At 41.9% G+C, this 26,526-nt stretch overlaps 1 protein-coding gene across 5 annotated transcripts; it reads right to left on the bottom strand.

Moving 5' to 3' along the window:
• Nucleotides 1-596: 596 nt before the first annotated feature.
• On the bottom strand, nt 597-26,462 carry STX16 (syntaxin 16). Of its 5 annotated transcripts, none has more exons than XM_078376506.1 (9): nt 25,524-26,462; nt 17,141-17,152; nt 13,308-13,415; nt 11,970-12,110; nt 11,247-11,409; nt 9,830-9,921; nt 7,851-7,994; nt 6,698-6,778; nt 597-4,886 (listed from the first exon to the last, which is right to left on the bottom strand). In XM_078376506.1, the coding sequence occupies exons 1-9, from the start codon at nt 25,656-25,658 to the stop codon at nt 4,782-4,784; spliced, it is 981 nt and encodes a 326-aa protein (XP_078232632.1). In that variant the 5' UTR covers nt 25,659-26,462; the 3' UTR covers nt 597-4,781. The 5 variants fall into 5 exon arrangements, with proteins under 5 accessions (XP_078232632.1, XP_078232633.1, XP_020667313.2 ...); XM_078376507.1 differs by having other exon boundaries at nt 25,578-26,461; XM_020811654.3 differs by lacking the exon at nt 17,141-17,152.
• Between the last annotated feature and the right edge of the window lie 64 nt (nt 26,463-26,526).

The raw sequence follows: 26,526 nt of genomic DNA, 5'->3' as shown, positions 1-26,526 counted from the left end.
GTAAGCCTGAATCTTGTTGGTTGGTTTGTCCTGTGAATTTATAAATCATCCCATTAGTGCAGCACACGACTCTGGGCAGTTCACAGCAAAATAGGAGATAGCCCCGCTACAACAGGGTTATCTTTAGACCCAAGAGACTATAAAACGCCATACAAGAGGCTTAATGATCAGATAAGGTGGAACACGAGGCATAAAATCTGGCTGGGGTGTCACAGAAGGCTTCTCTAAAGGATGTTTTTAGAAGCCTTCTTAAAACACTGTGAGAGAGGGGACAACATATGTTTCTTTGACAGCCCAGAGGGTTCAAAACTGGGCCCTTGGACCTGCTGAAGTTCCAAGCCCGTTGGCTGTACAGAGGAGGGACACTGTAGGTTGGTGCATTGATGCCTTTGCGATCGATCATCATCATCATCATCTTTGGCCAGTCAAGAATCTAGCCAAATTGATTCAGACTTGATTCCTCCTCAGTTCCCCCCCACCCGTTTCTTTTTTAAATAACATGGACAGATACAGAACAGCCACATATCAGATGCATTAGGAACATCTCTGGAAGTGAACTGGATTTGAGATGCAACATATCATCTAGCACATGAGGGTGGAGTTTAACTGTTTATTCATACATCACACATTGTGCACAGAAATGGGAGAAAATATAATGTACACAGCTGGGCAGAACATGACATCCCTTACATGACATACACCATAGCTTCAGGTTAAAAGTCACCATTACAGAGCCATGACTAAAGACAAGGCTGGTTTCTGCTGGAATCAGAGCCAGTGGCCAGAGGCAGCTGAATTCAGGGAGACCTCTTGTGCACATTTGAACATTAGAATCGACACTGAGTATACCAGGATTCTCAATGTAAAAGTCTACCTCCTCCCCTTTTCAGTGTGTAAGACTGAAGGGATTGGGCCAATGAGCCCTGGAATCACATTGGGCGGGGGGAAGTGACTTGGGCAAGGGTTGCACCTACAGTAAGACTCCTTTATCTACAGGATCGGTATCAGCTGATTCACTTATCTACTGTCTGAAAATATTTTATATGCTATATGTATATGAAGTTGCAAGAACTGGCCACTGGAGGGAGCCAGAAATCCCGCTACCCTGTTTCCCCGAAAATAAGACAGGGTCCAAAAATATGCATTAGGGCTTATTTTCAGGGGATGTTTTATTTTACAGTCATCTTCTGGTTGCTGCACAAGGGTGGAGGGCGAGGTTTGACTTCACTTGGGCTTATTTTTGGGGTAGGGTTTATATTACGAGCATCCTGAAAAATCCTACTAGGGCTTATTTTCAGGTTAGGGCTTATTTTCGGGGAAACACAGTATTTACAGTATGGCCTTTACTAGAGAAATTTCCTTGATGTCAATACCAGAATTGGCCACTAGTGCCCTGTGTTTTTCAGTATCCACCAGGGCTGGGGGGGCGAAGGGGAGGCCCTCCTGTAATTTGATGATGTTATGTGGAATCACATTAGAAGAACAAATTTTCTGGATCACCAGGCGTGTAATTCTCAGGCTTACATTTCTAGCTGTGCAAAGGGAGTAAAAATAGCATTCGCCTAACTTAAATTTAAAATCCAAATTATTTTAGAAATCAGAATCACTTCTAAAGAGCAGTATTGCTACAGAAATAGTGCATCAAGGAAGTGCATGCAGTATTTTTTTATATTTAAAGCCTAGTAAAGGTTAGGGAGGTCCCTTAACTCCACCAAGGCCCCCACACGCAGGAGAGACAGTCACACAGCAGAGTCCAGCATGGCGACCATGATGACATCTCTTATCAATTCATCTGTTAATCTTTTGCTCCAGTGTCATCTTTCTGATCTTTTCTCTAAAACCATTTGGCAGATTAAATGTGCAGCACCTACAACAAGGCTGGCATGTAAAACATTACAAACAGTATAAAATCTCTTGAAAGTCATTTGCATTTTAAATAAATAATTTTAAATACACCTTTTCTTTATTCTATCCAAACGACACCAGTCTTACAGAAAACCATGAGGGATGAACAATGGGATTTCAAATCTGCAAACCCTCTTTGGAATGTACATCTCTTACATGAAGTCCTCCTCAGATAACATGATTTTTCTAATCATGCGAACAGTTCTCGAAGCAATTGTTGATTCGTGTTAAAGGAAAACTAACAACAGCAGCATGCTAGATGCTGAGAAACGGATCAAGTACAATAAACCAGTGGGACATCAGGAACACATCTCTTAGCAGTCCGGGTAAAGCTCTCCTATAAAGCTTTCAGTAGATAGATTTTTTAAATTTTTTTTTGTACTGCACACAAAGATTCCACCGTCCCTGGAATGCTATACTCAGAATATTGTCTGTATTCACTCCCCCTGCCCAATTTTTCTCCCTCCCCTCCATATGTTACCATTTTTACAAAATATTTTAAAGACTGAAGCCACTGTTCAAATCCCATATGAATCGACTTCTTTATTCTTCCATTTCCAGCCCTTTCTGGTATATTTTCTCCATGTAAGGCTGTTCAATTTTAATCCCTACAAACGCTTAATCCATGCTAGGTATTTAATACCCATTAGGACCCCTGTATCCATGGGATCTATATGTGCTGTTTCTCTTATCCGCAGTCTGAAAAATATTAAAACTACCGTGGTGCCCCGCATAATGAGCGCTTCGTTTAATGACGAATCCGCATAGCAATGTGTTTTTTGCAATCACAAAAGTGATCGCATTGCAATCATCGGTAAGCGTTTCGCTTACCAATTTTCACATAGCGATGTTTTAAGAACAGCTGATCCGCGGTTCCAAAATGGCCACCGGGTAAATAAAATGGCCGCCCACAGTGTTTTCGCGCCGTTTCCTCACTTACTGGGCAGCGAAAATGGCAGCCGCATGGAGGATTTTCACAGAACGGTGAGGTTTTTTGCCCATAGGAACACATCAAACGTGTTTTAATGCATTCTTATGGGCTTCTTTGTCCCGCATAGTGACGAATCCATATAGCGACAATTTTTCCGGAACAGATTATCATCGCTATGCGGGGCACCACTGTATTTAGAAAACCAAACTAGAAATACATATTTTCATGTCTTCACCAGACCTGGCCACTAGAGGGAGCCAGAGACTATGCTGTGTATTCTTGAAGAACACATAGCATGGTCTCTGGCCCCCTCTAGTGGCCAGTTCTGATAATACATAGTAAAAATACTTTTTTTCTGGCTTTTTTTTTTAACCATACTATATATAGAGTTCACTATTTTCCATGGTTTTTCAGCAATCCGTGGGGGAAATTTGGAACCAATCCCCTGCAGATACAGGGGTTGTACTGTACATGAAACTGACAGCAAGTGAAATTGCATCTCTCTCCTTCGTGTAATTTTATCCAGGAACCAACATGGCATTTTTCATGTGCTTGGCCAGAACACATCTGATAATGAAAATGCTTTCAGAACCAGTAGGCAAAAAGTGCATCTCCCTAGCTGTTACAGAACTACAACTCCAAGCATTCTTCCCCAATAGACCTGATGGGGCTTGCAACACAATAACTTCTGGAGGGCTACAATTTCCCCATTCATCTTTTACAAGAAGCTGGTACAGTAGAAAGCCTGTATCCTCAAAATCAATACCCACTGATTCACTTATCCACAGTCTGAAAATATTAAAAACTGCACAGCAGTTTAAGGAACCAATTAAACTCTTTGTATTCTAAAATCATCCTCCTGCAGAGATACTGGTTATCAAAGGAACAAAAGAATCCTGATGCACAGTAGCCAGTAGAACAGCACTTAATATGATCTTTAAAAAAAAATCACCCTAGGTTTCTCCTGAGCCTTTCCTGCAAGCCAAACAGCTAACTGACAAGACACACAGGTAGCCTTATTGCATCCAAAGTAAGTTGCATGTTGTAGCTACCACCACAACTTTTCAAGTTCGCTATTGAAAAGCTGAAGATCGAGTGTGCCAGAATTTTAGAATAACAGATACAGATTTGGAGGGTGTGAGGTAAGGAGAGCAAATCATTTGCTTTGAGCTCCGGATTTAATACACTATTTCGAAACACACGCAACTGAAAAACAGCCATGATCAATTCAAGAGCGTGGTGTTGAAGTGGAAGAAGACTGGAGAAGATGCTGCTGATTACTTGAGGTTTCAGAAGATGATTTAAATTTTTAGCACTGATTAGCAGTTTAAACAGTAACACGCCAATCATACATACGACTCTAGAAGTTAATAACAATATGAAACCATACAGTAAGAACTATCTGCTATTTATCTGGAGGAAAACCAGGTGATATAGAACTAGTTTTATCTTTAAGGCATTTTTATCTCCAAACCAAAGTTTTTGGTATCATCTTTAAAGATCGCCCACAAGATCTAAAACTCATTTTAGTGAAAAAGATGGCGTACTATACCATTGAGTTCTCAAATCAAATGGAAACCATTACAGTTTCTGAAACATCTGAGTCATTAATTTAAAAAAAAAGAACATGTATAAGCAGATGTATAATTTGTTAGCCTATTTCAGAATTTCCAGTTTTGTTTGTCCATGGTTTTTTTCCCAACCATTATCTCTCGCATTTGCTGAACTTATAAACTGGAAAGGGGTTTCCCTAGAAACATTGCACCGTTAGGTCTCGTACATTCATTCAGAAGGCAGCTTTCAAGAGCGTTCAACAATTCACATCAGGAAATTTTAAAAAAAGAGGAGAAGAAGAAGAAAAAAAAATCACACACACCAACAAAAATTCACCCCCTACCTTCGAAAAAAACATATACAAAAAAGGAAAACATCGTCGGAGTGTTGCCTAGCGAAATTTCACAGCAATGAGAGCAATAATTAGGACAATTACTATAACGAACAGAATGACAATGACGAGCATCTTCCGATTCTTCTTTTGATACTGTTCAGCCTGCAAATACAGAGAGTGGAATTTAGTACATTAACTGGAAGAAAACATTTTGACTGGTTAGTACAGACTTGTCCAGAGAGATTACGTAAAATAACTGTAGTAATCCACTCTTTGTTCTTAGGCGTAATATAAGCCATGAATCAAAAAGAGCTGGTACTATATGCTGAGAACACACACATACTGAAGACCAAAGAATGCTTATTCATAGCAAAATCCACTCAGGTGCTCTGCTGCCTTCCTATATTTTTATCATTGATCTGATTTATTATTTGTATTTTTGTTGGGTTTTGTACGTACTTGCTGCTAAGTTCCCGTTGCCAATATGAGAATTTTACTATTGAGCAAGCAATAAATACTTCTTATTGGTTGGCATACGTTCCACTGAATTACATTGGACTGCATTCCAATCCTACCTATTCCAGGTATATGTAGGACTGCATAAATGTTCAAGAATACATTACAATACAATACATTCCAGGTATATGTAGGACTGCATAAATGTTCAAGAATACATTACAACAGTGGAATGCATATCCTATATCTGAGATGTGAACAGACAGTTTCTGACCACGTATATCCCACCTATAATGTGCAGGTCATGTCACAGTTTACTTTACAACAGGCCAAGATGAAAGACACAGGCCTAGAATTAAATGAATTAGAATAAATAAATGAGCATTATATTCATCTTTAAAGAATGACTCCTTTTGGAAGGAGTTGTAAGTAGCAGGAAGATTATGAAAAAGTAATCACTTCATATCTACTTATGATCCAAACAATGGAAAGACAAGGAGGAATCTTCGGTGGAGGATTGTTTAATAAAATTACAGGAACTAATATTAATGGACAAACTTACAGATTCATTGAAAGGAAAGAGTAGAACGGAGCACGAATCTCAATGGGGGAAAATAAAGAATTATCTTAAAGAGAAATGGAAGAAAGATTCTGAACCTCTACCAAGTGACTTAGGCTTAAATTAGAAGCAGAACTGCTCTCAACAGAAGTAAAAACAAAGTAAAGCAGATTGTTAATATGGATATAAAATAAGAATTAAGAAATGTATTATTAAGATGGCGAAGAAAATACATGTTTGGTGGAAAATAAGGAAGTAAAAATGTTGAAGACTTACTGTTTTGCGAAAGAGATAATAAAAAGTTAGTTTGCCTATGCGCTCATACTATATAGTGATAATTATTTATTTATTTTTATAATTTCTTTTTTAAAAATCCAATAAAGATTTAAAGTTTTTTTAAAAAGGCATTTTGTTCCATTATTCTCTTAGGTTACATTCTCCTACAAAACCAGGTAGTGGATCACTGAAGTGGACAACGGAAGAAAAACAAGTGTTTGAACAAGGACTGATAAATATTGCTTATGCTTAAATTGATTCTTTTTATAAGTGATTCTGTTTTCGATTTTATCTGTTTGAAAACCTAACTAACACTGTTCCAGTTACAATTTTAGTAGGCAGGCAGCCATCCTAAATTCTCTATTACTGAAACAGTTTCATTCTGTTATCCAACCAGGGCATTTATTTTCATAAAAATATAATTTAAAAAAATGCAATAAAGATTAAAAGTTTTAAAAAATTGACTTATGATCCAAAGCTATTTGTGAAGTCATCATCCAATATCCATAACTTTGATTGGTGACTTCCAATGGCACTCACAGCCTCTTGCAATTTCACAGAAACAATCTGTATCAAGCAGAATAACATTGTCTCTAAATTTCCATCAGCCGTTTGAAAGCCAAATTGGAGTACGGAATGCAGAAAAAAACCCCACACATCATGACACACTCCTGCTTTGTACCTTTTGCAGTTGTTTCAATCCATCTTCTGTTTTCACACATGATTGTTCAACATTGAAATCAATCCGATCGAGAACGGTACCCTGATCAAAAGAAAAGTTTATTAGATCTGTAAGCTGGAAACTAAAGAAATATCACAGGATAAATTACAGAAAAGAGGAGCACAGCTTTTTTTTTTCCTTTTAAGATGAAAAATTGTCAGTGGGCAAGGAAACATTTAAAAGCAAGATACGGGGCCACTGCTGAAATCTTGTGAAGCAGAGGTCCAGGCACAAGTAGAAACACAAGTACGTAGAAAGACCTGGTTGTGAGGAAGACGGGTCAACGAACTCTACCCAGCCACAAGGACCGGGGATCACTTCACACAAAAGACCAGCTAATAACACCTATCAATCACAATGACAGATAATCTCTCCTCCTTACCACAACAATACACTCACAACAAGACACACTAATCACCCAATCTCCTGAAAAGGACAAAAGCCTATCTCACAACCATAAATACTCAACTCCCAAGCAAACTACACCAGAGCACAGAGTGCTGTTCTATGAAGATGCCGGCCACAGAGACTGGCAAAACGTTAGGAAGAGCAACCTTCAGAACACAGCCAAAGAGCCTGAAAAACCCACAACAACTATCAGATCCCGGCCATGAAAGCCTTTGCGAATATATTTCAACCACTATTCAGGTGTTGGGATGACACAGTGTGAGCTGACTCCCCCCCTCCCCGTCCCCACCCCAAAACCAAAATGTAATTCTTCCAGGGAGGCTGAATGGCACTGTGCCCTTCATTAAACTGATTACAAGTGCAGTTGAAAATGGAGTGATATATTTTAAAAAATTATCTTTATGAATTTTTATCCTGCCTTTCTTCAACGAAGTTCAAGATAACCCATATGTGGTTCCAAAATCATCTCCCCCTCTACTCTTGACTGGATCTAACTAGGTTTGGCAACGATGCTCCATCACCGGTCTTCACACATTTGATCTGATGGATTTTTAAACCTTATTCCCTGCTTTTATCTTTAGAAAACAAAAACTCCAAAATGTCTTTATTTTAGAAAGTAATTAGAACACCCTAGAACGCTCCAAGGGAAAAATCAGGGAATGTTACACGGTGAAAGGCATGCTATCTGTTCCATAGAACAACTTACCTGTTCGACTATCATTGTTCCTAAATCCCTAAAAATTTCATTGAGATCAGTAATGGACTGTATGATCTGTCGGATTTCTCGCTCCCGCTCTTCCACCAATACTGTGTTTTGTTGCACTAATACTAACTGGTCGTCTGTAAAGCCCTGATAAGAAAAAAAAGAAAGAAAGGAGATAAAGATTGCAAACAGTGGCTGATAGTCCACAATTGTGAAAGTAAGTGTGATGAATTGTGTTCGCTCATATACATACATACATACATACATACATACATACATACATACATACATACATACATACATACATACATACATACATACATACATACATACTGTATATATACTGTATATATGTGTGTGTGTATGTGTGTGTGTATATCTATATCTATATCTATATCTATAGATATATAGATAAAATAGAATAGGCATCCTTCAGTCTCGAGAGACGATGGTAACGTGCTCTGTATGGAGGACTTGGAACAGCGTCTAGTGTGGCTGAAAAGGCTAATTCAAGAGTGACAATCCCTTCCACACTGAAGACCAATACAATCTGTCCCCTGCCCAGCTCCCTGATTTTGCTGCATTTGTGACTTCCTCTTTGCCTCGGCCTGCTGGACAAGGGTCTCTTCAAATTGTGAGAGGCCATGCTGCACCGCCTGCCTCCAGGCTGAATGCTCAGATGTCAAGGTTTCCCATCTGTTGAGGTCCATTCCTAAGGCCTGCTTGCAGATCTCCTTGTATCGCAGCTGTGGTCTCCCTTTGGGGCAATTTCCCTGCACTAATTCTCTATACAAGAGATCTTTTGGAATCCGACTATCAGCCATTCTCATCACATGCCTAAGCCAACGTAGGCGTCGTTGTTTCAGTAATGTACAGTATACATACTGAAAATTCCAGCTCGATCTAGGACTACTCTATTTGTAACTTTGTCCTGCCAGGTGATACCAAAAATGCATCGGAGACAATGCATATGGAACGTGTTCAGCTTCCTCTCCTGCCGTGCAGAGAGAGAAATTAAATAGATAGATAGATAGATAGATAGATAGATAGATAGATAGATAGATAGATAGATAGATAGATAGATAGATAGATAGATAGATAGATAGATAGATAGATAGATAGATAGATAGACAGACAGACAGACAGACAGACAGACAGACAGACAGACAGACAGACAGACAGATATAGATAGATAGACAGACAGACAGACATAGATAGAGACAGACAGACAGACAGACAGACAGACAGACAGACAGACAGACAGACAGACAGACAGACAGACAGACAGACAGACAGACAGACAGACAGACAGATAGATAGATAGATAGATAGATAGATAGATAGATAGATAGATAGATAGATAGATAGATAGATACTGTATATGGGTTCTTATATTATACTGTATAAGGTTCTTATATTATATATATATATATTTATATATAAAGATGGCTTGGGTCTCTGGCTGCAGAGCCAGAATGTGGAGTTGGATTCCCCCACTGAGCGTCCTTGAGAAGGGCTGGACCCGATGATCCATAGGGTCCCTCTCAGCTCTGCAGTTGAAAGGTTCTTATATTATTATTATTATTATAATGCATATAACACGCAAATATGCAGCATGCAAACAACAAAGTTTAAGTGGTCCATGATGTGGATGGTGTATTGGTCTGTGCAGGGACAACATCAAGTCTCTCCAAATAGTGAAAGCTTCACTGCTCCAAATGACCTAGAGTGGACCCCCATCACCTGCAGGGCCCACCAACAGGACGGCATCTCTGTACGGCCTTAAAAATCCAATACACCTGTATGGGAATTGACTCCCTTTGCCCAGAACCAAGCAAAGCGATCTGTAAATAAACAGAAACTGAACTAGACTAGCAGAAATGTGCTTATAGGACGTCTCCTCTGCATTCTTTTGTAGAATGAAAACATAGGTGTACCTTTTCAGACAGATCCCTGCTCAGCTCAACGGCTTCCAAACTTACCCGATCATAGAGTGTCGTGTCCTCGCCATCATCCATAAGAGGGACGGAAGTGTCAAAGAAATGTTTGGATCTTTCTTCCCGATTCTTCATACCTGTAAGAGGAGGAAAACACGGATGTTAAATTACAACCTTTCTTAAACCATGTTGGTCTTTGCTCTATGATTATTGGTATGCAAAAAATCAAGGTCTCACCCGCCTACCCACATACACCCAGCAGCTGAAGCAACAGAAGCAATTGTCTAAAGAACAAATTATGTCTGAACATCACTTGAGTCTTCCTGGGTACCCAGGACTAGAAACTTGTACCTTGTTTCTCCAAAAATAAGACCTAACCTGAAAATAAGCCCTAGTATGATTTTTCAAGATGCTTGTAATATAAGCTGTACCCCAAAGTAAGCCACAGTGAAGTGAACCCGAACCCTCTGCCCTTGTGCAGCAACCAGAAGAAGAGGGCATGACTGTATTTGAATTAACGTAGATTGTTGTACATGAAAAAAAAATCCCCTGAAAATAAGCCCTAATGCATTTTTGGAGCAAACATTAATACAGTGCCGTTTAACGACGAATCCGCATAGCGATGAAGATTTTGCAATCGCTTTTCCGATCGTACTGTGATGTTCCCTATGGGGGAAAATTGCTTTGCGATGATCGCAGGGAAGCGATCATCGCAAACGCCCCATTTTCGCACAGCTGATCAGCGGGGCTTCGGGATGATCGGGGGGAAAGCGCTTCCCCATCATCCCGAAGTCCCACCGATCAGCTGAGCGAAAATGCGGGCTTTGGGAAGCGCTTTGGGCGCTTTTAGATCTGGCTTATGTCTTAGATTTGGCAATTGGGCTGACAACACAGTTCCCAAGTCAAATAGCCTGTAGCACTTATCCTGGGTCTCCAGCTGGATAGGAGGATAAGGTATTGGTATTCTCTCAATATACAACTTTAGCACAGGTTTTGGGGGGGGGAAAACACTCATTTGACTTGCTTAGCTACTGAGTTCTAAATCGTTGCCTGAAAACCTGCTGCACAGCTATGCAGGCAGAAGGTGAACGATGTAAGATTTACTCATCATTTCATCTGACAATTAAAGAGTCACCACGGTGATGCAATTAAAGAGTCCAATGGGGAGCCTTCAATTGCTGGCCAGAGGCAAGTAAATGTTACACCGTCTGCTTCTCCTATTAAAAAAAAACAACAGGTTTTCAGTCACTGTTTTATCCCTGTCTGCATAAAGACTATGGGAATGCAAAGAACATAAGGCAGAGAATGAACAGGATGGGTGCTCAGCCAAACTAGTATCCTCTCATATAAGAAGGTCCACACAAGCAGGTAGTGTACTATCACGTTTTCTCTGCAGCGCAAGACATCAGACAAATGCCACCAGAGGACGAGGAGAAAGGATGGCATTTAGTTCTCAGCTTACGTTTTAGGTAGTCCGACTGCCCACGCCTAAAGCTGGTGGACAGATCCTGAAGGGATTGGGCTAAGGAAGACACAACGTTCTTCAGAAGCCGCCGCTCTTGGTCTGTACAGCTTCGAGACTTGCTGTGTAATGTCTGGACTGCTCTCTGACACCTGTGGAATAGCTGGGAGGCAGGAAGAGAGAGAAGCCATTCCTCTTAATGAAAGATCAGCACAGAAGTTCCACTTGCACAACTGCAAAGTAAATCAGTTCTAATGCAAAGGGTTTTTATTACCTAATCATTTATAAAACCTTATACATGGACCAATATGTCTTACTGGCCTTCCACAATAAAGTCAGTGTGCTGAAGCCGCATTTACTGCAGTCATATATAGGTGGAACGGATAGGTATCTTGGAAACAGTACTTTCTGGACAACATAAACTCTTCAGTGGCAAACCCAAAGCCACTTTGTTTGTTTGTTTGTTTGTGTGTGTGTGTGTGTGTGTGTGTGTGTGTGTGAGAGAGAGAGAGAGAGAGAGAGAGAGATTTGTGGGGTTTTTTTTTCATATACGCCACTTCAAGAATCGAAAGGACAAGTTTAAGGAAGGTATGAACTTTTAAGAGCATCATTTGGAGCTATGGTGCTGGCTTCGTTCAGTCACCGAGTAGAAATGGAAATTGGACTCGAAAACTGGAGAAGAAAAAAACCAGAATCACTTCCGAAAGGGATCCTCCTGCATACCTGTGTAATTTCTTGAGTAGTTATTTCTATGGCATGTTCTTCTTCACTGCTGTCATCCAGAGTTGGCCTGTTTAGATGTTTGTCATGCAGACTTGCTAGTTCTTTCATCTTCTGTTTTATCCTGGAGATCTCATACCGGATCTAATGGCAGATAATCAAACGGAGGGTACCAGACAAAAGCGAAGTGAGAATCATTGTTGCACCTAAAAAGCTAACAATTGTTATTTCAGGTGTGCCTGAGAACTTGCAGTGAAATATAACAGTTGTGTTTTTTTAAAGATGGCATAACCTTTTTTGTGGTCTAACACGGTTGCACAGACTAACATGGCTACTTCTTTAAAATCAAATAGAGAAAAAGACTACAGACAATCCCAAACTACAAAATTTTATTTATTTTTATTTTATTTTATTTATTTTATTTATATCCTGCCCATCTGATAAATCTATACCACTCTGAGCGGCTAGTGGCAGCCTTAAGACAATACATATCTGATTCCCACATCAAATATGCACACAACTTCATCCACAGACCTGCTGGATGAATGCAAACCTTGAGCATCCAGCCCTTTAATACTTTGAGCTATTATACCATATACAGTGGTGCCCCACTTGACAATTACCCCGCTTGAAGATGAATCCGCTTAACGATGAGTTTTTTGCAATAGCTATTGTGATCGCAAAACGATGGTTCCTATGGGGTTTTCCGCTTTACGACGATTGGTTCCCTACTTCGGGAACCGATTTTTCACTTAACGATGGATTTGAAACAGCTGATCGGCGGGTCACAAAATGGCTCCCCACTGTGTTTAGGACTGATTGCTCACTTTACAGGCACCGGAAAATGGCTGCCCTACTGAGGATCTTCGCTGGACGAATGCATTAACTGGTTTTTAATGCATTCTAATGGGTTCTTTACTTTCGCTTGACGACAATTTCGTTGTACAGCGATTTTGCTAGAACGCATTATTGTCGTCAAGTGGAGCACCATTGTATTCTCAACCGGTTGTGCCATTCCGTTCAAGTCTATGTGGTTTTAATCTGTTGGCTTACAGGTAATGCAAGGTGTGTGTCTCCTTCCAAGCATCTGAGCCATGAAAGAAGTTTAATTAGGCCAATTTTATTCCTCTGCATATAACTGTTTACATGGCGGTAATGTTGGGTTTTGTGTTCCATCACAATTCACGGTGATTTTTTCCCCTTTTTGACAATCCTTCCTGACAATCAGAAGGTCATTATGTAAACTGAGTAAATAAATTACCCCTGGGAAACTGGATAACTGCTTTTCCAAAAAAGAGGGATACACATAAAATCGTATCTATTATGCGCGCACAAACTTACTTCTTCCACTCCATCAGTCCACTTTGGAGGTAGTCTCTTAGTTACACAGATAGCCGCTTCGGGATCTAAACTAATCCCAGATACCAGTGCCATGCGATCATCTGCAAGCTGCCAAAAGTAAACACAATATATTGAGACACACAACAGTTCAAACAGAGCTAAAGAACTAAAGCTCAACATTTATGATGTAAGGCAGTGGTTCACAACCTTGGGCAGATGTTCTTGAATTAAAGCTCCCAGAAGCTTTCACCGCTAGCTGTGCTGGCCAGGACTGCAGAGTCCGAGAATGTCTGAGAACCCAAGGTTGGGAACCATTGATGTAAGGGAATGGTTTCCTAGTTAATGTTTCTGAAAAAAAAAACCTGATGCTTCTTGGAATCTTTCCATCAAGAAAATGAATACAGTATTAGTAGAAACATCATTCCTGATTATTCTGCAACAATCTAGGTTTGAAGAGGAGGAATGGACATCTTCCTGGACGCACTCATGCAAAATGGCTCACAAGGCCCAATAGCTCTGGAGGTGCCTGTTTTATCTAAGTGTGGATGTGACAGAGGACCTGCTGAAGGAAGAGACTCCTTTTGCATCTTTTGAACAATTCCCTTGTTCCAAAAGGCACACCACATTGAACAGGCATTCTATGGTAGAGGAGCAACGAAAGCCACTTACGTGAAAAACGTGCACCAAAGTTAAGAATAAAAACCACTGCCTCTGTACCTAAAACATCCACCCTTATGGGGCAGTTATTGCATGAATGGATCAAAACACATTCCTCCTCAAAAAAGGGACTCCATGAACCCAACGCCTTGTATTTAAAGCATCAGTTCCAGCTTCTCTCCAAACTGAGAGAAGTCAGTTGACACAAGAAGGGACGCGCTTAAGTTATATGATGGAGAGGCAAGAAAAGGGTTTAAAACTTGCTTTGTTTAACTAGCAAATCATTATCGGCCTGTTTGGCCATTTGTTTCTTGGGGGCTTAAAGCCACAAAGGAAAGAAAACAGAGAGATGGAGTGGGATTTGGGGGGCTTCTGTTCTTTTATACATCACTTCGAACATGACCTTGAGGTATTCATTCAAGAAGATTCTAGACCGGAGTGTGAGCTACTTCTAGAAATTAAACCTTATCACAATGTTTTCAGAGAGAAGGGAGAAACTTACACCTTCATGCTGATCTTAGGCACTGTTGTGACTGTATACAGCCCCCGAGTCTAATCATTAAGGGTGGTCATACACAGCGGTCACCAGAAACCTGGGCGGATATATTCACATTGGAAGCAGGGTCTTGCTGTGTCTTTTCCTAACAGGTGCCACTGGTCCAGACAAATTCCTCAACAGAGACTCCCACAAACCAAATACAGTATCTTTTGGTAAGACTGCCGCTATTGTTTTAGCTGATGTGGCTTTAAGCCAAGCATGAGTTCCTAAGTATTTACTTGTTCCAATGGGGGCGTCTGGTGCCCCTGCAGAAGAGTTCATGAGGCTTTAGGACAGAAGCCCATCATCTTCACCCCTCAATAGATAAGTGGATGTAAAAGTACAGGAATATGAAGAACAGAGGGAGAAAAAGTTCCTAGATTAAATTTAGAAAGAAGTGATAGTTTGAAGAACAGATTTTAGCTAATCCTTGTTCGCAAACTGATTCTGGGGCATTGCTTCCCCTAGCTCAATCCAGCTTTCTTTGATTTTGGCGGCTTATTCTCCCTAACAATGCAATATGTGAAAAGGTATTATTTTCCCAAAAAAAAGTTTTTCACTTTAGAATGAATGAAAAGCACTACATTAAGATATCCTCAGAAGAAACACTGTATCTGGTATTGAGTATCAACTTTATTTATAGACTAGGAACCCCCCCCCCTCTTTTATTTAGGTCTCATTAACTCCTTTTTCTAGGAAACAGTATACTCAGGGATATCTGAGTTGGAAAATAATTCGCAAACTGTTTCACGTATCAACTGAACATCACTAATTGACTTCATTCATGCATTGTGCTTTCAGAAACAATAAACAGGGAGCGTAGGAAAAGGGCAATTTCCCCCCTGTACTTCCCCTTTTTCAAGATAGAAATACCATCCGTCTTATAAACATGCTTCAGCTAAGTTGATCTGATGTGACAGCATAGGAAAGAATGACCCCAGACTAATATAAAGTACAAAAGAAAGAGCCATCAACACTCTAAACCAGTGGTTCCCAACCTTAGGTAACCCAAATGTTCATGGACTGCAATTCCCAGAAGCCTTCACCACCAGCTGTGCTGGCCAGGGTTTCAGGGAGTTGCGGTCCAAGAACACCTGAGTTACCCAAGGTTGGGAACCACTGCTTTCAGTTTAAGAAAGGACCACATGGGTCAAAACAAGCAGTTATCGCTTGATACTATGGGCTACGTTCTGACTCTCCGTTTTGTGCTGAAATGGAAATAGCTTGAGAATTGCGTATCCTCTCCCTTCTTAAATTTTACTTGGGTTTTAACTGCTAATCTGGCAATGTAGGGGCTTCTCTTTTTTTCATCAGAATCTGTTTAGTTTCCTTGGGGGTTAAGTGGATAGGGGAAGGAACTGCAAAACAGTCAGTGATGATACATTAGTTTTCATGGCTTTTCCCTCAAGGTTGAAGTATTCCACCCACCCCACCTCCAGGGGTAGAAACAGGCTGTGCTCTAACTGTGTGATGCTGGATTTCAAACCAGGAGAAAGAGTCATAAAACAAAGAAATATATATACATACATTTCTTTATTTTACCTATATAAAACTTCCCTGAACCATATATATAAAACTTCCCTGGACATCACCCACTGCAAAAGCTATTCCTGCCCCCGAACAGCAGAATCACAGAAATCATCTCCTTATAGCATCTACGCAGGAGCAGTGTGCTGTGATAAATGTTAAGAGTGAAGTGGCAACTTTGAGGAAGTCCGATGCCAATCTTTTAATCCCAGGATCTTCTGGAAACTGCACAAATCACCAGAAAATTCAGAACTATTGGCAGTGGGGTGGGTGGTTTTGCATGTTTGCTAAATGAAACCAGAAATGAACCAAAACCCATTTATGGGTTTGAAAGGCTGGCCTTTTTTGGTCCTAAATACTGTAGGGGCTGGGACTCTAACCAACTTAATGCTGGAATGGCAACTGAGCTTACACTGAAGACGAAACACATCTTAGCACGAGGAGTACATGGAGAATATTCTTAGACTGCCAGACAGTTATTTCCCCGTTCTGCTGACCTTCCTTCAGCTTAGTCCGCCTTGGGTCCCCAGATATTCTTGGACTCAAACTCCCAGAATCCTTTACCACTAGCTGTGCTGACCAGGATTTCTGGAAATAGTAGTCCAGGAGGAGCACACAGGGACCCAAAGGTGGGGAACCACTGGCCTGGACCAATATTCTTAGGGCTTCTGCTATCACTTCCTTACTTGTTATATTTTCCATCCTGATCTTCAGAGGAGACATCCTGTCAACCATATGGACTGCTGCCATGGGTACTGCCAACGTTCAGGCTGCCTTTTGCTATGTAAAGCTTGGCACATTTCTACACCAGAAGGATTCATTGTTGTTGTTACTGTTGTTGTTGAAGAATAGATACGTGCCTTCAACTTGGCACTGACGTAGAGTAGCCTAATGCGGCTTCCAGGATCAGCTGAACAGATTTAAAATGTGCAAACCCGCTTCAGATCCCCAGAGGTATACCTCCAAAGCAGTTTTCTGTGCTCTTCCTGCGGTAACCGATGACGGATAAGGCTGAACTACATGGACTCATCATCTGACTAACATAAGGCAACTTTTAAAAACATTTCCCTTGGGAGAAAAAGAACAGCAGAGTGAGTAAACAGAACTATACCTCGTCCAGCTCCTGAGGTGGTTTGTTGATCCCATCATCCCCACATCCATATAGGGACAGCAAAAGGTTAAGATAGTGAAGCAAAAGAACAGGACAGATGAAAGGATACAGTCAGTTGAAGGAACACTAGAAATGGGTTCTTCAATGCTGCCAAACTTATCAAGAGAAACAAAACAGTCTTAAAAAAAAAACACAGCATCAGGTTTTAGGCAGACCAACATATAGTCCCGTGAGCAGCCACGTTTTCCATTGCTGGAGGGCCAGAATCCAACTGGTGTTCGCACAAGGTTTGCTTAACTTCCTGCAGGTAATGTCAACTGCTTAAAAACGTCACGTGCCCAGACATGAGCCTGACCGCTCGACTGAAATGCATGCCCTGGCGCCATGTCAGTTAGTCACTATTAGCCAGAGCAAGCTATGAAAGTGATATGCAAACACTAATAGGATTCTGGCCAATACATCTCAAACCATTTGCCTGGCTGACAAAGGAAGACTCTATTTACATAGTACACATATTTAAAAGATACTTAAAATCAAACAAATGGAAATTCAACCCAAACTCCCACATACCAGGCAAACTGTGATTCTTTTTTTAAAAAAATAACATAACATTAAGCCATAATTACCACAGAATTCTTACGTGATCTCAAAAGATCAACTGAACCTCAGAGTTTGAGGCATCAGCGCATTCCTAGACCGTGCAGTTAAGAACGTGGTTATCAGGCACGGTGTTGGGTGTTCATGAAAATATTTCAGTGTGGCGGCTTGCGTTGGTGCAGTTTCTTTTAGAATGCATTTAAGCTCAGGATAGATTTCTGAACAGAAGACATTGAAATAATTTTTTGGGAAGGCAGAATCATAAAGTTGGATGATTTAGGCATCCTTCAGTCTTGAGACACTATGGTAACGTGCCCTGAACAGAGGACTTGGAACATCGTCTAGTGTGGCTGAGAAGGCCAATTCGAGAGTGACCATCCCATCCACACTGAAGACAAATACAGTCTGTCCCCTGTCCAGCTCCCTGATTTGGCTGGTTTCGGGGCTGGCTCTTTGCCCCTCGGCCTGCTGGACAAGGGTCTCTTCAAATTGGGAGAGGCCGTGATGTACCGCCTGCTTCCAGGCTGAACGCTCAGATGTCAGGGTTTCCCATCTGTTGAGATCCATTTCCAAGGCCTTCAGATCCCGCTTGCAGATCTCCTTGTATCGCAGCTGTGGTCTCCCTCTGGGGCGATTTCCCTGAACTCATTCTCCATACAAGAGATATTTTGGAATCCGACCGTCAGCCATTCTCACGACAGAGGGAGAGAGTTGGAAAGGGCCTACAAAGCCATTGGGTCCAACCTTCTGCTCAATGCAGGAATGATTTGTTCCTGCATTGAATATCATGCAGGAACAAATATCATTCACTAATCATCTCCTGGATCTAAATTATTATTTGGAAATGATGGTTTAGAAATAAGGGTTGCCACCCTGTATTGACACTGGTGAAAGTTTTAACTAGAGGCTGCATAGCTGTTTATCAAAACTGGTCTGGTACGCAATGCCTTGCCATGGCTGGGGTTCACCTGGATTCGTGGTCCTCAAACTTTTAAAATCTTATGTTTTAGCCATCATTCTGTCAAAGAATTGGGGTTCTAACATGAGGGAAACAAAAAGGCCACTTTTTCAAAACACTGGCACAATTATAAGTGTTGTATTGCTATATATATCATTTACGCTAAGTTTTAAGCACATTAAAATGGGAAATATTACAGCAAACACACACACATACACACCAAAAATATGAATTCCATGAGCGGTTAAAAATTCTAATACTTTTGCTGATAAGATTCTATTTAGCAAGGGGTCATCTCTTACAGCTCTCTCTCTCTCTCTCTCTCTCTCTCTCTCTCTCTCTCTCTCTCTCTCTCTCTCTCTGACTCCCACCCCCACCAATTACTGCCAATCCTGTAAATCAGATTTGGGGAAATTTTTAAAAATGAAAATTGTTGGGGAGAAATAGGGAGAGTTGGGAGATTGCTGGAATTATCCCCACATAGCCCCCACAGTCACCTCCAGGTCCCAAGATGAAAGAAATGGGGGGGGGGACAGCTGAAATATAAGGTCATATAAAGGAGGAAAAGGAGAGGAATTAAAAAACACTGAGAAACAGCATAAATTGGTCACGCTTATCACTCTTCCTACACCCTCACAATCATGCTTTTGCTCCCCAGGATGCCAATTTTTAATTTTTTAAGAAAAGAAATACAGAATAATAAAAAAATTAAAATAGAAACGGGAGGAGTCAGGAAAAAAATCCAGAAATCCAGTTCTTCTGCCGCGGGAAGGAAAGCCAAATATTATCTAAACCAGGAAAAGGCTGCACAGTCGTGGAAGAGATACAAATGCAGAAACAGATGATACATTTTATCAACCATTAAGAGAATAAAACAAAAAATCAAATACTGTAGCAAGTTTTCAATGATAAAGCAAGGTTGTGCATCAAGGTGATTTATTGTCAAAAGCTCGCTGTTTTGTTTTTTGATTTATACTCTTAATGGTTGATTAAAGGTATCACTTGTTCCTGTGTCTGTATTAAATCTTAGCAAGAATTTAAAGAACTAATATATATATATATACAGTGGTGCCCCGCATATCGAGGTTAATCCGTTCCGGATTAATCGTCGCTATGGGGAAACATCGCTATATGGAACGGAAAAACCCATTGGAACGCATTGGGGCCCAAAACTCACCGTTCAGCGAAGTTTCCCCATCTGGCCGCCATTTTCACGCCCTCGGTAAGCGAGGGCAGGGCGCGAAAACGCTGCGCACGGCCATTTTGGGCATCTGGCAGCCATTTTGGAACCACCAAACAGCTGTTAAAAAATCGCAATGCAAAGATCGGTAAGCGAAACGCTTACCGATCATCACAAAGTGATTTTTGCCCTATCTAAACATCGGTATGCGATCACATTAGCGATCGCAAAATCCGCATCGCTATGCAGATTCATCGTTAAACGGTGCACTCGTTAAGCAAGGCACCACTGTATATATTTTCTGTGGATTCTGGGTCTCTCTGAGTCTGGAGTAGAAATGAACTGCATCCTTACTTAGAGATAAGGCCTTCCAAAACAGAACATGAAGAAGGCAGCTTGAGAAAGCTTGTGAGAGAAAAAGAAGGGAATGGTTGGAAAAGCTGAGCTGAACTGAGCGTTAAGGCAGTGGGACCTGATGTTCTCAGATACATCTTCACCAGAATCAAGATCCAGCTATTAGTGTACATCACTCCAAAACTTCATTATCTGCATGGGTCCCTGGCTTATTCTAAAAATCAGTTCAAAAGCTAGCTATGACATTTAAAGCCCAAAGTTGAAGAGCTTATAACACTAAAGGTAAAGGTAAAGATTCCCCTTAACATTTAGTCCAGTCATGTCTGACCCTAGGGGGCGGTGCTCCTCCCTGTTTCCACGCCGTAGAGCCAGCGTTTGTCTGAAGACAGTTTCAGTGCTCACGTGGCCAGCGGGACTAGACATGGAACGTCGTGACCTTCCCACTGATGTGGTACCTATTTATCTACTCGCGTGTTTACATGCTTTCGAACTGCTACGTTGGCAGGAGCTGGGACAAGTGACGGGAACTCCCTCCATCGCATGGATTCAATCTTACAACTGCTGGTCTTCTGACCTTGCAGCACAGAGGCTTCTGTGGTTTAACATGCAGCATCACCATGTCCCTGCTTATAACACTAGCTTTTCATAATTAATTCATTAATACTGTTAGAAATTAGCAAATTAATTTCTTTTTAATATTGGGAAGAGTAGCATTGAAACTGATGTTCTCTTCAATCAATTTATTAATTACATCATTAATTTTGTATGAAAAAAAGCCCTGGAATTTACAAATTAGGCATATGCCGTTGTTACTATTGCCTCCTAATTGAGCGCAGCAATAAAAGCAATAAAGATTATTTGGTAAAATCAAGGATGAAAAATTCTTAACCAGAAAATGCCGGAGTGCTTCTGAGCATACGAAACATTTCGCATTTTTCTACACTGCTGAATAATTGCACTTTGTCTCCTCAGTCATTTTGAATCACGAAGTGTGGCCAGCAAAAGTCCGTGTTAGAATATGATTACCCACAGAAGTCTCAAGCAAAATCCCTATCATCTCCAATTTCTAATACCCTCAGCACTGCTCTCCAATCCTCCTCCTCTTGAGATCACATCCTGTAATGAATAATGAACTCAAACCGCTAATTCACAGCACCATAGGTACAGTGAGCATTCTGAGCCAGCAAATTAACTTTTTGTCTCAGTGGAGAAAAGGGGAAACAAATTAACACATGACTACTAAAATTTAATAAGTAATTTCAAGGCTTTGATAGTGACTGCCAACATTAATTTGTTAAATCTATCTGGGAGAACGGGGTACCTAATCATCACATAACCAATTACTGTACATGTAACTAATTAATTCTAAGGTCTGCTTGAACTGCTGGCATTCAGAGTACCTGAAGGAGTACTTTGGCTCACTTGTGAACATCTAAGAGTATCTCAGGGCTAAACTCCAGGATTATTTATGGTTAAGTACTCAGCCATATGGACGGGGGCTATTTGGTACGATGCACTGGTTTCAACATTCTAGTGGGAGGTGCACATGTTTTCCTTCTCCTTTTAGCAAAGAAATAAAACCATCTTTCCTTTTTCTGACCTATCAGCACTAGAGTGTTCCCTTAAGCTGAGGAACGCACATTTTTACTGGCTCACTATAATTATTAATTTGAATAATTGCCTGCAACCTTATTATGCACCTGTGTTTTCTCATTGCATAGGTAGCCTTAGAGGCATAAAACATGATCAGGTGGGAGGTGAAATTGCATTGAGTGGCTAAATAGGAAGAGGGTACTGCAAGGGGTGAAAATCTTCCTTCAGGTGGGGTGGGGGAGAATCAAACAAAAACCCTAAAATTATGGGGTGTTGAAAATGTTTAGGAACACCTAAGTTACAGCACTTTGGTTTTTAATTCCTTTTAATGTACTATAACATGATTTAAATGAACTTTCCAAAAAAAACCCCACAAAATCTTTCCTTTCTATAAATCTGGAAAATATTTTCTTCATGCAAACATCCTGGATCATCAAGATTTAGGTAAGAGAGGCTTGCACAAAACTCAAGGGGCCACAGTTCTCTTTCCTAACGGAAGACCTCCCACATTCCAGACACCACTCCTGCCCTATATAATATACCCCATTATGAGCCTGTTCAGGTCTTAAGATCATCAGGATTTCTCTCAGTCCCACCCACCCCTCACAGATGTGCATTTGGTGGGGACACAGGACAGGGCCTTCTCTGTGGCTGCTCCTTTAGACTCTGGAACTCCCTCCCACTGGAGGCCAGGCTGGCCCCATCTCCACAAGCAGGCAAAGACCTTTCTCTTCAGGCAAGCTTTCCCTCAGTTGACTGGCTACCTGAGAGGGGGCTTTTAAAAGGATGGTTGTACCTTACTGCTTTGCCCGTGTTTTTAGTATTGCTTTTATTTACCATTACTTGGAGTGCTATTTGTTTGATCCTTTCTAGTATTTGTATCATTGTTTCTAGGTTTAAATATTGTCATTCAACAATGTCAGCCACCTTGGGTCCTTGTTAAGGAGAAAAGCAGGGTATAAATAAATAAACAAACAAACCAACAAACCAACAAAGAAATGATGAAAACAAGTACTGTATCCCTGCAACCCAGTTGCTAATGTAAGAACAAGGCAAGCCCGACACCCCGACGGCTACATCTTTCACTTGACAATCTGGGGACCTTTGGCATGACTACAAAAACCATCTGCATCTACAAGAATAACATACAGTACTCCTTCTGTTACAGCTTACTGGGTAGAGAGGGAGAGAAAGGGGGTGGAGGGAGGGAAGGAAAGAAAGTGGGCAAATTCATGTTTCTTCTTGCAACATCCACAATGGGCTACCGGCTTATCCAAGTGGCAGGGGGTGCTCTCTGCAATCGGTGGCGTGGAAAGCACAGCAGCCGAAGGTGGCCAGAGTGGTGGGTGGCACGCAGTGCCGGGGACAAACACAGATGCAGGCAGGCACACATTCACACTTACAGGGATGGCAGAGAGGGTAGCCCAAACCTGAAATGGTCCAGTGCCTCATTTGCCCCTAATACTCCAGTTGCCGCTATTCCATCCACTCCAGATTTAAAGCCTTTAATAGGTTAACACAGCCCTCAGCAGAAAAATCCTGATCTGGTGAGTATAATCGAACTGCACTTCCAATTAAATAGTATTAGCTGCCACACTGGCCTGCCTAACTGGTGGCTGGGTATCTTCCTGTAAAATACCTTTATGATGGAAGATTACAGGTTTCTCTAGGCCACCAAAAATACAGACCTGAAGTGCCAGGAGGTCATATTCTCATCTCAAATTTGCACCTGAGGTAATTATGTATTAACATACAGTTTCTCATCCATTTGTTTTCAGGGTGAATGCAGTGGAAGGACAAAAACAGTATCTGGACATTGAACATGTATATACAACAAAACAGAATGCAGTAAGATTTCACTGTTTGCATGGGCCCCCAAACAGAGATTAGTGTGAAGAGCAGCTTATTTTGCACTAAAGGAGAATACATTTGGAGAGGAAAGCAACCATTTAATGTCTTATTGCAGTGATATTGATATTTATTTTATTTATTATTTATTTTATTTATTATATTTATATCCCACCCATCTAGCCGTTCGACTACTCTGGGCAGTGTACAGCATACAAAATAAACAATGAAAACTGCACCATTATCAAGATTAAAGGATATAATGAGGAAACACTTTTAATAGAAGTAGCAGCAAAATGAATAGGAAGAGTTAGGCGCTTGTTACAAACAGAAAGAGCAATTATGCTGAGGAATGAGCTTCTAAGAGGGCTGGTTACCTTCCACATACCTAGACGTCTGAAATACACACCTCTCTAAATGTTCAGTACTAGGGTGGTGTCTAAATTTTTTTATTCTGACTCCAAAAATGTAATTGTGACCTGCAGAATGGTTTCCTCCACCTGAGCCCTGATCGTGAAATGCAAAATGAAAGGTAATACAAAAGTGGGAAAGGAAAAACTAAAGACAATAACAAAAACAAATGCTGGGTTGGTGAAAGCATAGAGTGATAATTTCCATTTTAGCAGAAACAACCAGGGTTTTGGGGCACCTTCGAGACGAATAAGTTTTACTTGGAGTAAACTTAGAAGAGTGACATAAAGAGTCCATTCAGCAAATCAAAAGTGGTAGCGGACACATTATGAGGAAGTGCAGGGCAGCACACTGTTCAACTGGCACTGAATTAACTGTTTATTTCTTTAGACCAGATTAAATCACAAACAACTCCATTTAGGGAGGGCTTTGCGGGAGGGGGAACAGCCACAAACTGTTGTTCTTCAGAATTTATCTACATACACTATGATCAGATACACCTACTAGGAAGCTGAGAAGCTCCATCTTCCTGTTGCCACAGACACGGGGAGGTTGACTTCCAGGTATGCAATGATCCACCATTAGAAATGTAGCTCTATGGTGGGTGGGCCGCCTCTGACTCTCCGAGGTTTTGGATTACAACTCCCACAATCCTTTCTCACTGGGAAGTAAGAACAATGGTGCCTCACTAGACGATGATAATCCGTTCCACTGAAATCGCTGTTTAGCGAAATCATCGTCTATCTAGTAAAAAGCATTTCCCCGTTGGAATGCATTGAAACCTGTTTAATGCTTTCCAATGGGAAAGAATCATCGTTGTCTAGCAAAGATTGGCCATAGGAAAACCGCTTTGCAAACCGCCGATCAGCTGTTTAAATAGCTGTCTTGCGAAGCTTAGGTCCCGAAAACACCCGTTTTGCGAGCACGGAGGGAGCTGTCAAAATCGTCATCTAGCAAAATTCAGTTTGTGAAGCAGGGACCAAACACTGTCCAGCAAAATTCCCCCATAGGAATCACTGTTTTGCAAATCGCTATAGCGATCGCAAAAAGTCAATGTCTAGCGAAAAAACTGTCATGCAGGGTAACTGTCTAGCGAGGCACCAAAGTAGGTAGAATTGATGGAAGCCGAAGACCCCTTTCCCCCCCCCGCACCTAAAAAAAATGGAAATGCAAAGGATGCCCACTAGAGGCACTTTTTAATGCATGGTTTTGGAGCAGATTCGGCGGAATGCCCTACCATGTGTCTAAAACCCCACCGAGAAAGGAGAAGACAACCCCTTCTTTATGGAGGAGAATGGAAGAGGTGAGGATGGGAAGCAGGAAGCAGCCCTGGGGAAAAAAATATAAATAATAATAATAATAAAGAGGCATGCTTGCTGCATTGGAAGCTCCTAAAACAGCGAGAGGTGTGTGGGAGGACAGTAGGACGAAGGGAGACTCACCGCAGCAGCCATGCTACGTGAAGTCAGAGGGCTGGATTTGCTGTAACTACTCACTTGCTCCGCCAGCAGCTGCCGGCTTTGGATGGCGTTGTTCCGCAACAACAAGAACGCGTCTGTTAAACGCCGGGTGGCCATGGCTCAGGGTTGCCCTAGAAGGGGGAGGCCTTCCTCCCCCCCAAACACACACACACACCTGACCCACTTCCCTGGGGGATTTCAGAGGGACACACACATACAACCCCCCCCCCCTCAAAGGAGGTCTCTCTCTCACACACACACACACACAACTTTTGGAAACCTCCTCGCCTCCCTTCTCTCCAGCCTCCCGAGTCTCCTTTTTTTGGGGTAAAGGCGGTTCAAAACCGGCCTCTGCTGCAGAGGGTGTGTGTGGTGTGTGTGTGTGTGTGAACACCCCTTAAAGAGCCCTGTAGGGTTTTCTTCTAGGGGACCCCCGCCCCACACTCTTCCCCCCCATACACACTCTTCCCCCCCCCACAACCGCCCCACGTGAGGGGCTTGAGACACCTAGGAGTCCCAAAATGAAGCCTCACCTCATGGGGAGACCTAAACACACACACACACTCGTCCCCCCCCCTAAGGGGACCCCTTTCTTCCCCTCCCCCCCTTGGCAATGCCTTAAAGGGTCTCCCTTTGCCTCATAAACCTTCGCCCCCCCTCTACGCTTCCTCCGCCCCAGCCCCTCGGAGCCCCTTCTCCGGCTCTCAGCCAAGGCTAGAGGCCCCCCCGGGAGGCCGCTTCTCCTCCTCCTCCTTCCCTAGGCTCAGGGGCTTAGCCTCCGCTCCCCCCTCCGGCGCCCCACATCGTCCCCTCTCCGGCCCAACAAGGGGACCTGCCAGCAACCCCGCCAGCGACCCGGCTCACTTCCGCGTTGTGCGGCGGAGAAGCCTTCCCCCCGGGCTCCCGGAGGCTGGGAGGCACAAAGGTTCCGGCCGCATTTTCCGGGCAGGGGGAAGAGAATTCCAAAGGGCAAGAGCGAGGAGGT

Source organism: Pogona vitticeps, chromosome 5 (genome assembly GCF_051106095.1).
Source record: "Pogona vitticeps strain Pit_001003342236 chromosome 5, PviZW2.1, whole genome shotgun sequence".
Classification (NCBI taxonomy): domain Eukaryota; kingdom Metazoa; phylum Chordata; class Lepidosauria; order Squamata; family Agamidae; genus Pogona; species Pogona vitticeps.
The sequence above is the reverse complement of the archived record's forward strand: the minus strand, read 5'-3'. Positions and strand labels throughout refer to the sequence as shown.

What these genes read in the sequence shown, in the direction of transcription:
- STX16 (XM_078376506.1), bottom strand. Translation starts at nt 25,658, where the DNA reads ATGGCCACCCGGCGTTTAACAGACGCGTTCTTGTTGTTGCGGAACAAC. An exon ending in CTACTCAAGAAATTACACAG is followed by an intron (nt 11,410 to 11,969) that starts GTATGCAGGAGG and finishes CCTGCCTCCCAG; the next exon opens with CTATTCCACAGGTGTCAGAG. An exon ending in GATTGAAACAACTGCAAAAG is followed by an intron (nt 4,887 to 6,697) that starts GTACAAAGCAGG and finishes CTGTATTTGCAG; the next exon opens with GCTGAACAGTATCAAAAGAA.